At 46.4% G+C, this 13,837-nt stretch overlaps 1 protein-coding gene across 3 annotated transcripts in view; it reads right to left on the bottom strand.

Moving 5' to 3' along the window:
* The window catches only part of LDAH (lipid droplet associated hydrolase), a 199,598-nt gene extending 189,432 nt beyond the window's left edge, over nucleotides 1-10,166 (bottom strand). Inside the window, exon 1 of one of the 3 annotated variants that reach the window (XM_066596791.1) lies at nucleotides 10,070-10,166. In XM_066596791.1, coding sequence (XP_066452888.1) covers nucleotides 10,070-10,074 — 5 coding nt within the window. In that variant the 5' untranslated portion in view covers nucleotides 10,075-10,166. The remainder of the gene's footprint in view (nucleotides 1-10,069) is intronic. The other 2 variants (XM_066596800.1, XM_066596783.1) reach the window with 2 other exon arrangements.
* Nucleotides 10,167-13,837: the final 3,671 nt, after the last annotated feature.

Below are 13,837 nucleotides of genomic sequence, written 5' to 3'. Positions count from 1 at the left end.
GGTCAGCACAATTATGGAGATACCAAATTTATATTGTTTTTATGCGGTACTACTTTTTCAAAAATATATAGAAACTTTTTCATTTCTTTAATTGCTGTTGCCATATACCGAGCCCTATAACGTTTATTAATTTTTTCATTGATGGGGTCAAGCTAGAGGGGTTTTTTTGCAGAGCGAGCTGTAGTTTCTATTTGCACCATTAGGCCTTAGTCAGACGGGCGTTTTTTTGCGCGATTTGCGGATCGCATGACGGATGCGCATGTGCAAATCGCGTGACCGGGGGCGAAAAATCGCGGGAAAAATATGCACTTAGCCGCGTTAATCGTCGCAGCAAAACGCCCGTCTGACCGGAGAAAAATCGCCGTGCGCATCAAAATGCGCATGAAACTTAGACTGGCCGGCGAAAAAAACGCAGCTAGCTGCAGTAAATGATTTTGGTGCGCACATAAAGCGCCGAACGCAGATAGGCGCGATCTGCGAATCGTCGTGTCCTATAATTTATCGCATATCCGCATAAAAAGCGGACATGTGACCGATACCATAGCGAACCATTGGTTCTATATATGCGCGAATCGCATGCGCAAATCGCGCGAAAAAACGCCTGTCTGACTAAGGCCTTTTATGCAGTACATTTTTGATCCCTTTTTCAATTTTTTTCAGAGGTACGATGAGGAAAACCCCACAATTCTAGCACTGTTTAAATTTTTTATGGCGTTCCCTTGCGGCATAAGAGATGTGATATGTTAATAAGTATGTTCGAACCTCTCTTGCGAAAAACAGGGTTTTTGAACTTTTAATATTTTCAGATTTTTTTTGATATTTTACTCATTTTTATTGAAGTTATTTTAACCTTTTTTTTAGCCCCACTGGGGGACTTGAACTTGTTATCATTTGATCACTTGTACAAGATACGGCAATACTTCAATAGTGAAGTATTACGTGTGAAGCAGTCTTTAGGGACCTCTCGCATGTGCACCAAAGATGCAGGTTAGGCTGCTGCAGATTTATGCTTCATAACCCACAATGTATACATGCGGATTTTGGTGCAGAATTTTCTGAGTCTTACAGAAATATTGCACATGTGTGAAAGATCCCGTAACCAAATTATTCTGAAATGAATGAAGTAGTGGAATGATAAAAGGGTCACAAAAATAACTTATTATTGAAGTGCTGTGCAGAAGAAAAGTTAGGCCTGAAATTTCAGAATAACACCGAATGAAAATGCTCCCACCCCAATGCACTCTGCTGAATATACCCCCACCCCCACTCCCACCGTTCCCTGTATATACTGGGGTGTCAGCTGATGTACAGTAACACTGAGACCAGGAGTGTGTACATAGCACAGAGGGAGTCCGAGTTGACATTATGGGGCCCTTTAAGAGAGGGGTCACAACCCTGGTTGGTCCCCTCCTCAAATGGGTGGTAAAACCCAGCTCAGTAGCCAATGCATCTAGTTATTTGCCACTAAATAACTTTTTAAAATACTTTTCATGAATGTTTATGTATCAGCTGATCGGGCGCCTTAATACACAGCGGTGGGAGCGGAAGCAATAAGCTCTGACCCCGATGTAATGGCCGGCGCTTGTAACTGCAGGCGCTGCTGTCAATTACTTTAATGTGAACTGTGCCTGCATGCCAAGCGATGGCCACTGCACTGGGGTTGGAGCTAACTGCTTTCGCCCCTACCCCTGTGTATCACTGCAATAAGAGTAGGCGACCAATCAGCTGATTGGCTGGGGTCTTGAGAGGTGGACTCCAGCCAATCAACTATTGATGACCCATCCAGAGGATAGGTGATCAATGAGACTTTTGTAGAAAACACCTTTAGGGCCTACACTGACTGGCGATATGATATCCTTGTGATGCGAGAGTGAGCGAAAATCCATGACAATGAAACCAATGATTTTCAATGGTTTCATTCTCATTAGCGATGTTTTCACTCTAATCTCACATCACAAAGAAAAATCTGCGATATCGCCAGTGTTTCCAATGGGGCCAGCGGCAGCAGCGCTAGCCCTACTGAAAACATAGGGAGTACATTGAAAAATCCCCGCCTCCAGAAAGTGCTGCCTCTTATTGGCTGCGCGCTGTGGCCAATCAAAGGCAGCGCCCAGCCATCATTGAATAACAGCTGAGTACTGCCTTTGATTTGCTGAGCGCTGTGGCAAATCAGGGGCAGCGCCCAGCCGTCATTGAATGACAGCTGAGTGCTGCCTCTGATTGGCTGAGCGCTCAGCCAATCAAAGGCAGCACTCAGCTGTCATTCAATGACGGCTAGGCGCTGTCTCTGATTGGCCACATCGCTCAGCCAATCAGAGGCAGCGCTTTCCGGAGGCGGGGATTTTTTTATAAGTTTTTTTTTTTTTTTACAGCTAGCCATGATTTTCAGGAAAGGCCTTATATTTCAAGCCCTTACCCGAAAATCATTGCCACGGTAGTAGCCTTCATTCTATTGCTGTCAATGGGGCTGCAGCAGCGTCGGTCCCATTGAAAGCAATGGGATAGCATTGTGGACCTCTGCCACAGCTCTGACAGGGCATTCCTTCATCCCCGCGGTCCCCATGGGGATGAGGGAATCCTCTGTCACAGCTGTATCAGGGGAGTGCAATGTACTCCCTATTTTTTCAATGGGGCCGGCGCTGCTGCCACCAACCTCATTGAAAACAATGGGCGATATCATAGATTCTTCTTTGTGATGCGAGGTTACAGTGAAAACATCGCTAATGAGAATGAAACAATCATTGGTTTCATTATCATGGATTTTCACTCACTCTCGAATCACAAGGATATCATATCGCCAGTGGGTGTTCACCTTTATAGAGGACCCGCCCCCTCTCCTGACATATTGGTTTTAGTAAATCCTTGTATGCCCCATGAAATATCAAAATTTTGTCATCCTTTCTTAGGACTCCACATTGTGCCATTCTTCTTGGAAATGTATGTAAAAGTTGGCAATGAGATGTTACCGTTCCTCTTGTCAATGGGGTGTGACCCTACACCATTTAGCGTTGTCCAATCACTGCTGACAGTGTAGGGTCATACCCTACTGACAAGGAAATTAACACTAAATCAATTCATACATTTCCAGGAGGAACAACAGAGGAACAGCAAAATACACAGTTCTAATAAAACAAGTTCCAGAATTGGTATTTCATGGAGAATCCAAAAATTTACAAAACATTTTTTATATGGCCTCATCCATACCGCTTTAGGGTACGTTCACAATGGAAAATCCGTACCACAATTCGCACCATCGGTATGGATTGTGATGCAGATCTGCAGCAGGCTTCACCCATTCAATTGAAAGGGTGAAATCAGCTGAGCTGCGTGAAAATCTGCGCCAAAGGGTATGTTCACAAGCCATGTGCATCGGGAACAAAACCCATTACGTGTAAAGGTACCCTTACATAATAATGCATGCACAAGATCACATGGTCCAGCTCAGCCAATCAGCTGAAGTTCCGGCGGGCATATATACATCCTTGCCGTACTCAGTATGATTGTATGTACCTGCAGAAAAACGTCACAATCATCTGAAAAATGCTAACTTGCAGTAACGTCACACGACAGCTGATTGGTTGTCCAAACGGTGGACGCAGTGCGACGCCTACACGTGTCCGTATCTAACAGGTCTTTCCATATCAGCATAAGTATCAATGAAACAGAATAATACGAAGACAAGCGCCAGTGTGAATACGGTCTGAGGGCGCGTTCGCACGCTGCGGATTTGGGTGCAGCAGATTTCAACCTTTTTAACTGAATTCAAATTGAAACGGTGAAATCTGCTGCAGATCAGCACCAAATCACGCGACAAAATCCGCAGCGATGGGTGAAAGCACCCTAACATCGCGTTCGCAAATTTGTTGAAGGCTCCATTAAAAGCCTCGGTCACCAATTCCATAATTTGGGGCGGAAAATATAGCGCTGTGTGCGACAGATCCCAAAAAACGCTGCAGTTTCCATTTATGTCGTAAATCACCATGCGGATGGGAACAGAACCTAAGACCGCTTTCAGGCGGTTGAGAAAATCGCGCAAGATTTATGCATTGCGAGACGCACAAATCTCGCTGGGATATGTATCCAATCGTTTTGAATGGGGTTATACACCTGAGCGATTTTTTCCCCCACATTGCAGTAAAAAAAACACGGCATGTCCTATCTTTGTGCGTTCCCCCGGTACGCCTCGCATCGCCCATTGTTTCAAATGGGGCCGGCGAAGCATTGCACAGTGTACGGGGGTCGCCCGCGAGTGCGCTGCGAGGTTTCCCATTGAAGACAATGGGGAACACTCCGTGATTCCCTGAACGCCTCGCATCCATGGTGACATCGCACGTTGGCGAGCGCGATATCTAGATGGTGCCTAATAAAATGAGGGTGGTCTCACATCTGCGCCCAGGAACAGCAGAAGGGAATCGCCGCAGCCCAACGGCTCAGTCTCAGGACGGATCCGAACGGACCCCATTGACTATAATGGGGTCCGCTTGGTTTCCGCTCGGCTGCCCAGGTTTTGGAAAGGAGAAAAAGTGCTGCATGCAGCACATTTTTTCCACTTTTTGGAGCCGGATCGGCGACAGACCCTCCGACCGGACGTTCCAACGCAGATGAGGGAGCGGCCCAAAGCACTCTGTACAGACTGAGAATAACCATGTAAGAAGTAATCATCTGTTGTACCTCGACCTCCACATCACACATCACACCAGGGACTGACCTTTGCTTGGAAGATCCAGTAATACATGGCTGCAAGGAAAAGTAAGTGAACCCTGTGGAATAAATGAATTGATTACCAATAATATGCGTTCTGATTGTTATCTGGATTTATAGACAAACACAATCCAGCTAATAACTCATTAATGTTTTCAGGGTGCCCTCCTACGGGCGAGAAAATCTTGCAAATTTTGTGCATGGCGAGATGCTCACATTCACACTACGGGCGAGAAAAGACGGGCTCTATCTTCCCGCTGTATTTTTTCACACTGGCGCGGAGTTTGAAAAGTTTGAGAAGTAAAAAAACCCTTTCATGCACAACCACAGTCTGCAGCGGCACGTGTAATTGTGCATTCGGCCACCTGTTTTCACCCTTGGGCTGTGATATGGACGGAGCCTGCGAGCGTTGATTTCAATGGGTTTACTCACAAGTGATTTTTCGTTTGCAGCGACGATGCAAGATTTAAAAATTGCTGCATAGAGTCACCCATTATCTCCTATGGGAAAAAGACACAGTCTGGCCGGCAAGACCGCGCTTCCATTGGCTCCCGCTGCTGGGCCATGCTGCTCTCACGCTCTCGGCCCCTCTGCATAGGCAGACACTGAAGTTGTATATTGTTGGTTGTGCCTGTTTTGTGTTCAGCGCTCCTTTCACGAAGACCTTCGCTCCTCGGCCTGGGACAGCCATGAGAGTTTGGCGCAGGGCGCTGTACTCCTTTGTCTGTCAGAGCCAAGCAAGCACAACCACCATTTATCCATATAGATTTTAAAAATAAAAGGTTAGTTATATTAAGGAGTTGAGGTTCACAATTAACGTATCACTGATGATTTGCCCATTAACCCTTTGCAATCCAATTTTGGATTCAGGGTTTCCTAGGGCGCTTTCTCTTTCTACCATAACACAATGTCGCCATCTGCTGGCTAGAGCCAGTACTGCGGTATGTGACATGCTGGAGAGGCCCCCCGACAACAGAGCGGCCAGTAATCTACAGAATACCCTGCCGGACGTCTTCTGACATTAGAGCTGTACAGCCTTCAATCAGAATGTCTTTGGACGTCAGACAGTGGATTGGAAAGGGTTAAACCCCTTAATGACGCAGACCCTTTTTTTTCCATTTTCATTTTTTCCTCCCCCCTTTTCAAAAATTGTAACTCCTTTATTTATCCATCGACGTCGCTGTATGAGGGCTTGTTTTTTGCGGGACGAGTTGTGTTTTTTTTCAATGGTGCTATTTAATGTACCGTATAATGTACTGAAAAAGTTTTTAAAAATTCTAAGTGGAGTAAAATGAAAAACGACATTCCGCCATCTTTCAGGGCGTCTTGTTTCTAAGGCGCACAAACGCAAATAAAAAAATGACATGATAACTTTATTCTATGGCTCAGTATGATTACTACGATACCAAACTTGTATTTTTTCTGTGAGACAGGGCGACTGAAAAAGTGAATTTCTGGCTTTTTTTTTTTTTCTTGTATTTTTCTTTTATGATTTAGATTTTTTTATTATAGTTATGTCAAAAGGGGTGATTTAAACTTGTATTTCTTTTTTTTTTTTACAATTATTAAAACTTTATTGACCTTATTTCGACTTTTTTTTTAGCTCCCCTGGGGGACCACAACTAGCAATGCTTTGATCACTCCTGGAGTATGACGTAATGCCATAGCATTACATCATACTGCGATTTGACAGGAAGTCTATCAAGCCACCCCACTGGGACAGCTTAATAGGGAGTCTGTTAAGGCAGCCCTGTGGCCTTTCAGAAGGACGCCGGCTACCATGACACCATACGGCTCCCTGCGATCTCCCACAGGGGTGGGGGTCGTACCGGACCCCCAAACATCATTCGGGGGGATTTAAATGCCGCTGTCAGAACTGACAGTGGCATTTAAAGGGTTAATAGCCGCGATCAGCCGCACGGCCAATTGCAGCTATTGCCTGTGGGTGTCAGCTGTAATAAACAGCTGATGCCCACACTGTATGATCTCCCCGCGATCGATGCTGCAGGACAAAAATGTACTTCCTGGAGCGGGAAAGAGTTAAATAAAGGCACACAAAGCCTGGTTACTGGCAGATCTGTTCTTCTCCAGAAAGATTGGTTAGTGTGAGTCATGCCTTCATGATAACAACTTTCAGAAGCAGATTATAGAGAAGCTGGAAAAAAGCATTGCTAAAGACCTGAATGTACAGCAATCCACAGTTACACAAGTTATCTACAAGTGAAGAAAATTCAGGACTGTTACTTCCCTCCCTAGGAGTAGGAGTCCCGGTAAGAGTGGTATCACATCTGCATCAGGGATTCCGCTTTCCTGCTACATTTGGAAGTAGGAAAGGGGAATCCCCGCAGCCAAACAGTTCCGTCTCTGGACGGAACCGAACACCGCCGGACGAACCCCATTGACTATAATGGGGTCTGCCCACTTTCCTCCCAACTACCCAACTTGTGGACGGAAAAAAAAGTGTTTGAGCCAGATCTGTGATGGCCAGAAGCTCCGACACAGATGTGAAACCACCCTAAGATCTCTCCGAGAGAACACCGAGAAATCCTGACAAAATACCCCAAAGGTAACAGCAAAAGACCTGCAGAGGACTCTACAAACTGCAAAACCCTTTGTTCAAGGGTCACTAGTAGAAAACCACTGAACAAGAATGGAAGGCCACCACGAAGGAAGTGGCTGATACTTCAATATACCATTGAGGCTCATCTGAAGTCTGCCTGAGACCACCGGGATGTCTGGGAAAACGTTCTATGGACAGATGAGACAAAAGTGATACTTTGTAACACAAACGCACAACACTGAATATGGAGGATAAAGAACACGGCAAACCAACACCAAAACTTCATTCAACTGTGATCCCCGCTGGGGGGAGCATCACGGTCCTGCTGGGGGGAGCATCACGTTCCCGCTGGGGGGAGCATCATGGTTTGGGGTCTTTGCTGACCCCATGCCCGGACGCTTTGCAATCATAGAGGTACATTAATGATATTAAAGCATTTTACAGGTGGCAAACAAATCACACAGAACTTACCCGTCCTCCAGTTCCGGCGATCAAGCATTGCAGCCCCGCGATTCTACCTGTCTCTGTTGATAGCGGGAGTCAGGTGACCACTGCCAGCCAATGAGAGGCCACAGCATGACCCCCTGTCCTCCTGGCATCTAAGCTCACATCCTGGGTGCCATGATACAACACGTTCCGAATGAAGACACTGCGGTCTCTGATTGGCAGGCAGTGATTATCTGACTCCCACTGTCAACAGAGGCTGGATGAACAGCAGGGCTGCAGATCTTGATCGCCGGGGGTTGAGGCCAGGCAAATACTGCTTGATTTGATATTTCACCACATTTGCACTTTACATTTGTTTTTTAAACCATAACCAGACAACCCCTTAACCCTATGAAGATGCTTTGGGAAGACTTGAAGAATGCTGTGCATGCAAGGCATCCCAGAAATATTGATGAAATGAAACATATTTGTAGGGAGGAATAAGGCAATATTCCTCGTCAGGCTGTATTCACATAGGCGATTTTCACTGTAACTACTGAGACTACTATGAGAGCATTGTTACTACTGGGGCTACTGTGCGGGTCACTATTACTACTGAGGCAACTATGGAGGTCACTATTACTACTGGGGCCACTAAACTGCTGAGGCCACTATGGGGTTCACTATAACTACTGGGGCCACTATGGGAGTCCCCATCACTACTGAGGCCACTAAGGAGGTCACTATTACTACTAAGGAGGTCACTATTACTACTGAGGCAACTATAGGGATCACTATTACTACTGAGGCCACTATAGGGGTCACTATTACTACTGAGACTACTATGGGGGTCACTATAACTACTGGGGCCACTATGGGAGTCCCCATCACTACTGAGGCCACTATGGAGGTCACTATTACTACTGAGGCCACTATAGGGTTCACTATAACTACTGAGGCCACTAAAGGGGTCACTATTACTACTGAGACTACTATGGGGGCCAGTATGACTACTGAGACCACTATGGGGGCCACTATGACTACTAAGACCACTATGGGGGCCTGATGACTATTGAGACCACTATGGGGGCCACTATGACTACTGAGACCACTATGGGGGCCACTATGACTACTGAGACCACTATGGAGGCCACTATGACTACTGAGACCACTATGGAGGCCACTATGACTACTGAGACCCCTATGGGGGCCACTATGACTACTGAGACCCCTATGGGGGCCACTATGACTACTGAGACAACTATGGGGGCCACTATGACTACTGAGACCACTATGGGGGTCACTATAACTACTGGGGCCACGATGAGAGTCCCCATCACAACTGAGGCCACTGTGGACGTCACTATAACTACTGAGGCCACTATGGGGGTCACTATTACTACTGTGGCCACTATCGAGATGGGTGTAAGCCATCGTCTATTCCTGCGTTTTTCAGCTGTTCCAGCATGACTTTATGTGTGCAAATACACTACATATTGGTGCATGCAAAACCCCTGCAGATCGGCCCATTGAAACAGAGGGCAAATACGCAGACTTCTTCAATAGCCTATTGCGGTGCACTAAAATAGGTCCAGCCGCGTATTTTTTCACGCGGTCCTACATCATGTGAAAAAATACGCTTGAGTGTACCGACCAATTTAAATCAATGGTCTTTGTTCACAGTTATTCACAACAATTGCGCACATAGTACACGGGGCCAATACGCTCGTATAAAAGACCGCTTACTATACAGTCATACATTTGCAATCAGCCCTTTGAAGGCCGATGTGACCCTCGGTAAAAATGCGTTTAACACCCCCCCTTCCCGCTATATGGGATTCATAGCTTATTAAATTACGGGTTCACTTACTTTTTCTACCTGCACTGTTGACGATTAGTGCAGTAATAGACATGAACGGTACAATCACCCCTGTAATTAGTTACACTGTGCTTGTCCATAATGGTGACATAGATAACAATCAGATTACATTTTATTAGTGATCACTGCAGGAATTCCATAAGGGTTCACTTACTTTTTCTTGCAACTGCTGTGACAATGATATTACATGCTCTAAATCTGCATAATATATATATATATATATATATATATATATATATATATATATATATATATATATATATATATATATATATATATATATATATATATATACGGTATACAGTGTGACAGATTCCTATAGAGCTCCCATTCTATCACCTGTCGCGATAATACAATATATACGGTAGACACTGACAGCTGCCAATCACAGTGAGTGACAGCCGCTCATCACAGCGCGCGGCCCCCTGCCGGTGTGCAGGCGGGAAGGCTGCGGCTCGGGTCAGTGAACAGGTCGTGCACTAGGAGTTATGGCTGTGCTGTACCTCATACCAGACCGCAGCAGCTTCTAATACCTCAGCCCCGCATTCACATACAGGAACAGAACCGGCCGCGTTCCTGCAGGCTCCGCCCCACGGCCTGACGTCATGACGTCGAGAGAGAAACTGAAAGTGCAAAAGGAGGCGCGGCCTGCGGGCCCAGAGGCAGCCATGTTTGTTACTGGCAGAATAGGAAGAGAGGGAGTACTGTGGCCATACTACTCTGTAATTAATCCTAAAGCTTCCTCTCATGTCATGAAGGACACTAGTGCGAGGAAAGACATAAAATAAAGATATTTAAATTACCTCATTAGAATGTTGCAGAGGCCTGGGAGATGGAGATGGTAGCTCAGATAGAAAAGTGGCTTGTGAATTTGCTAACTTCTATATACAGTATTTATCTATATTCCAGATTTCATTGCCTCAGGCCGCTTTCACACAGCGGAGAAAATAGCGCGAGATTTGTGCATTGCGAGACGGAAGTGATGCAAGGCATTTTTAGCGCCTCCGAGAGAAAATAGCAAGTTGGCGAGCGCGAGTTTCACAGCCAGATATCGCTCTCGCCCGTGTGAGGGGGCGCTTAGGGTGCGTCTGTCGTGTCGCCGTCGGATGTTATCTGTGTATTCCTTGTCTTGCGTGGACTGCGACTTTAACCCATTAAAGACCAAGCGCTGCAAATTTACGGCACTTGATCCTGCACTTTGATCACATGACCGTTGGCGACCCGCAACATATCAGAGCTGCTAAGACCCCTGACCAACTCTGACAGTAACTATAAGCCCCCCCCCCGAAAATAAGCCCTAGCTACACTACATGGAGAAAAAAAAACAATACTCACGGGCAGCGGCGCTACTACAGGTTTCCGTGTAGTCTTCGGCAGTGACAGAGCATTTCTTACTAGTAGCGGGGCTTGAATATCCCGCCTTCAGCAAGCAATTGCTCTAATTGGTTCATCGAGCGCCACATCAGCACTTGATTAACCAATCACAGCCATTAAATGATGTCATTCAATGAATGGCTGGGATTCGTTCATCGAGCTCCTGTTCTGATTGGCTGACGCAGCACTCGATGAACCAATTAGAGCAATCACTTGCAGAAGGATCTAATTTATCAAATTAGTTATTTATTAACTTTGAGGGCTTCCATTTGCGCTTTTTTAACGCTGCGTTTTTGTTTAAAACAAATGTCAATAGGACTTTCTAATGCTAAAAAAACATTGCACAAACTTGCGATGCGTTTTTAACATTAGAAAGTCACATTGACATTCGCATTAAAACAAACGCAGCGTTAAAAAAGCGCAAATGTGTGGGAGTCCTAATTCTTTTTTTTTTGTGTCACAATGGAAAAAAAACACTTTCTCTATTGGTAGTTCTTTGTTTGTTTTTTTATAGTTTATTTACCTTATAGGCTGCGCAGAAATACACTCACTGTCAAAACCCATCCCTCCCCTAAAAGTTGTCGGAATTAATGAAACTTTCTCTGTGTGATTGTAATGCTGATATAAGTAGTGATTACAATATCAGAGCAAAAAGATCATTTATTGTGGAAAACTGACCTCTTCAAGGGAGACCCTAGTACCCTGTTGTACCGCCCCTAGCTTGGATACAAGATGTGATATGGGTGGGCACGGAGGCTCTAGTACCCTGTTGTACCGCCCCTAGCTTGGATACAAGATGTGATACAGGCAGGCATGGAGGCTCTAGTACCCTGTTGTACCGCCCCTAGCTTGGATACAAGATGTGATACAGGTAGGCATGGAGACCCTAGTACCCTATTGTACCACCTCTAGCTTGGATACAGGATGTGATACAGGCGGGCATGGAGGCTCTAGTACCCTGTTGTACCGCCTCTAGCTTGGATGCAAGATGTGATACGAGCGGGCATGGAAGCTCTAGTGACCTGTTGTACCGCCTCTAGCTCTGATACAAGATGTGATACAGGTGGGCATGGAGGCTCTCGTATCCTGTTGGGCCACCTCTAGCTTGGATACAAGATGTGATGCAGGTGGGCATGGAGCCTCTAATACCATGTTGTACCGCCTCTAGCTTGGATATAAGATGTGATACTGGCAGACATGGAGGCTCTAGTACCCTATTGTACCACCTCTAGCTTGGATACAAGATGTGATACAGGCGGGCATGGAGGCTCTAGTACCCTTTTGTACGGCCTCTAGCTTGGATACAAGATGTGATACAGGCGGGCATGGAGGCTCTCGTATCCTGCTGGGCCCGCTCTAGATTGGCTAGAAGATGTGATACGGGTGGGGATGGAGGCACACAGGTTCTGCATGGTATCCTGCAGTATATCTCACCACATTTGCTGTAAGTGAGCCTCTAGATTGTGAAAGCTCGTAGGTTGTTGATGTTGGCATCCCAGATGGTCCAATACATGTTCTATTGGTGATAAATCTGGTGACCGGACAGCCACAGAAGTGTGACAATGTTGTGGGGACATTCCTGTGACCCTTTTGTGTGCGGTTGAGCATTATCCTGCTGGAAGCCTCTTGGTAGCAGCCATGAGAGGAACACATGTGGCTGCAGGATGTCCTGAACATATCACTGAGCTGTCATTGACCCTTGGACCGACTGTTGTGTGCGATGGCCCCTGAGACCATCACACCAGCAGGGGGTAGTGTGCCACTCTACAGCAAAGGCAGGATTGAGGCGCTCACCCCGAGGTCTCCAGACACAAACACGGCCATCGTCAGCGCCCAAATTAAACCTGGATTCATCGCTGAAGACAACCCTGTTCCTCTCTGTAGCAGTTCAGTTTTATTGTTCGTGACACCAGTGCAAACAGAGGCGACCGAGGATGTCAAAAGCCGTACAAGTAATAGGCAGCGTGAGACCAGATGTCCTTCAGCCAAGAGCCTGGAAATGGTTCCGACAGACAGGTGATCCTGTAATAATAGTGCCACTTGTCTCTGGATGGCGGACAATGAAACTGTTGGAGCTGCTCGTGCTTGTCGGATGATCAGACGATCCTCTCTATTGGTGGTCTGTCGAGGGCTTTCTGAGTTCAGTCGCCTTGTGTGCCCTCACATATCCACTGGTGCCAACACCTAATAGTCTGGTCTGAATGGCCCAGGTGGTGGACTATACATCAATATGACCATCAAACCCTTTGGCTGTGGAAAATCTCTTTGATTGCATTGTAGAGGTGTCCAATAGTCAAAGCGCTCTACACAAGTAGCCTTTCTATAGGCCAAGGGTGAAACCACTTTAACCCCTACCCGCTCCAGGACGTACCGTTACGTCCCGGGAGCCTGGTACTTCCCACAAAAGGACGTACCGGTACGTCCTGGAGATAGCACGGGATCACATAAGATCCCGCGCTATCCCGCAGCGGGAGCCGGCTGTCAGTCACAGCCGGCGTCCAGCTCCAACAGCGGGGGGACATCGGAGATGCGCCTGCCGCTGTTAACCCCTTCCCTGCCGCGATCTAAGTAGATCGCGGCAGGGAAAGAGTTCACAGAGGGATCGCGATCCCTGTGTGTCTCCGGCCGGCTCTCGCGATGTTATCGCGAGAGCCCGGCCTGTCACCATGGCAACAGGACGCCAGACACTGGCGTCCTGTATTGCCTGTGCCTATAATCGCTGTACAAGCGATAAGGCATGAGAGAGCAGTAGCTCTGCCATGCCTTATGACAGCAAGCATAGGCACAGTGATGTAAGTCCCTCAGAGGGACTCAAATAGTATAAAAAAAGAAAAGAAAAGTGTAAAAAAAGAAAAATGTAAAAAAAAACCTTTTTTATGCTTTTTCTAATATTAGCA

The sequence above is a fragment of the Eleutherodactylus coqui genome, chromosome 1, assembly GCF_035609145.1.
Source record: "Eleutherodactylus coqui strain aEleCoq1 chromosome 1, aEleCoq1.hap1, whole genome shotgun sequence".
Classification (NCBI taxonomy): domain Eukaryota; kingdom Metazoa; phylum Chordata; class Amphibia; order Anura; family Eleutherodactylidae; genus Eleutherodactylus; species Eleutherodactylus coqui.
Note: the sequence above shows the minus strand (reverse complement) of the source record. Positions and strands in the feature narration are given on the sequence as shown.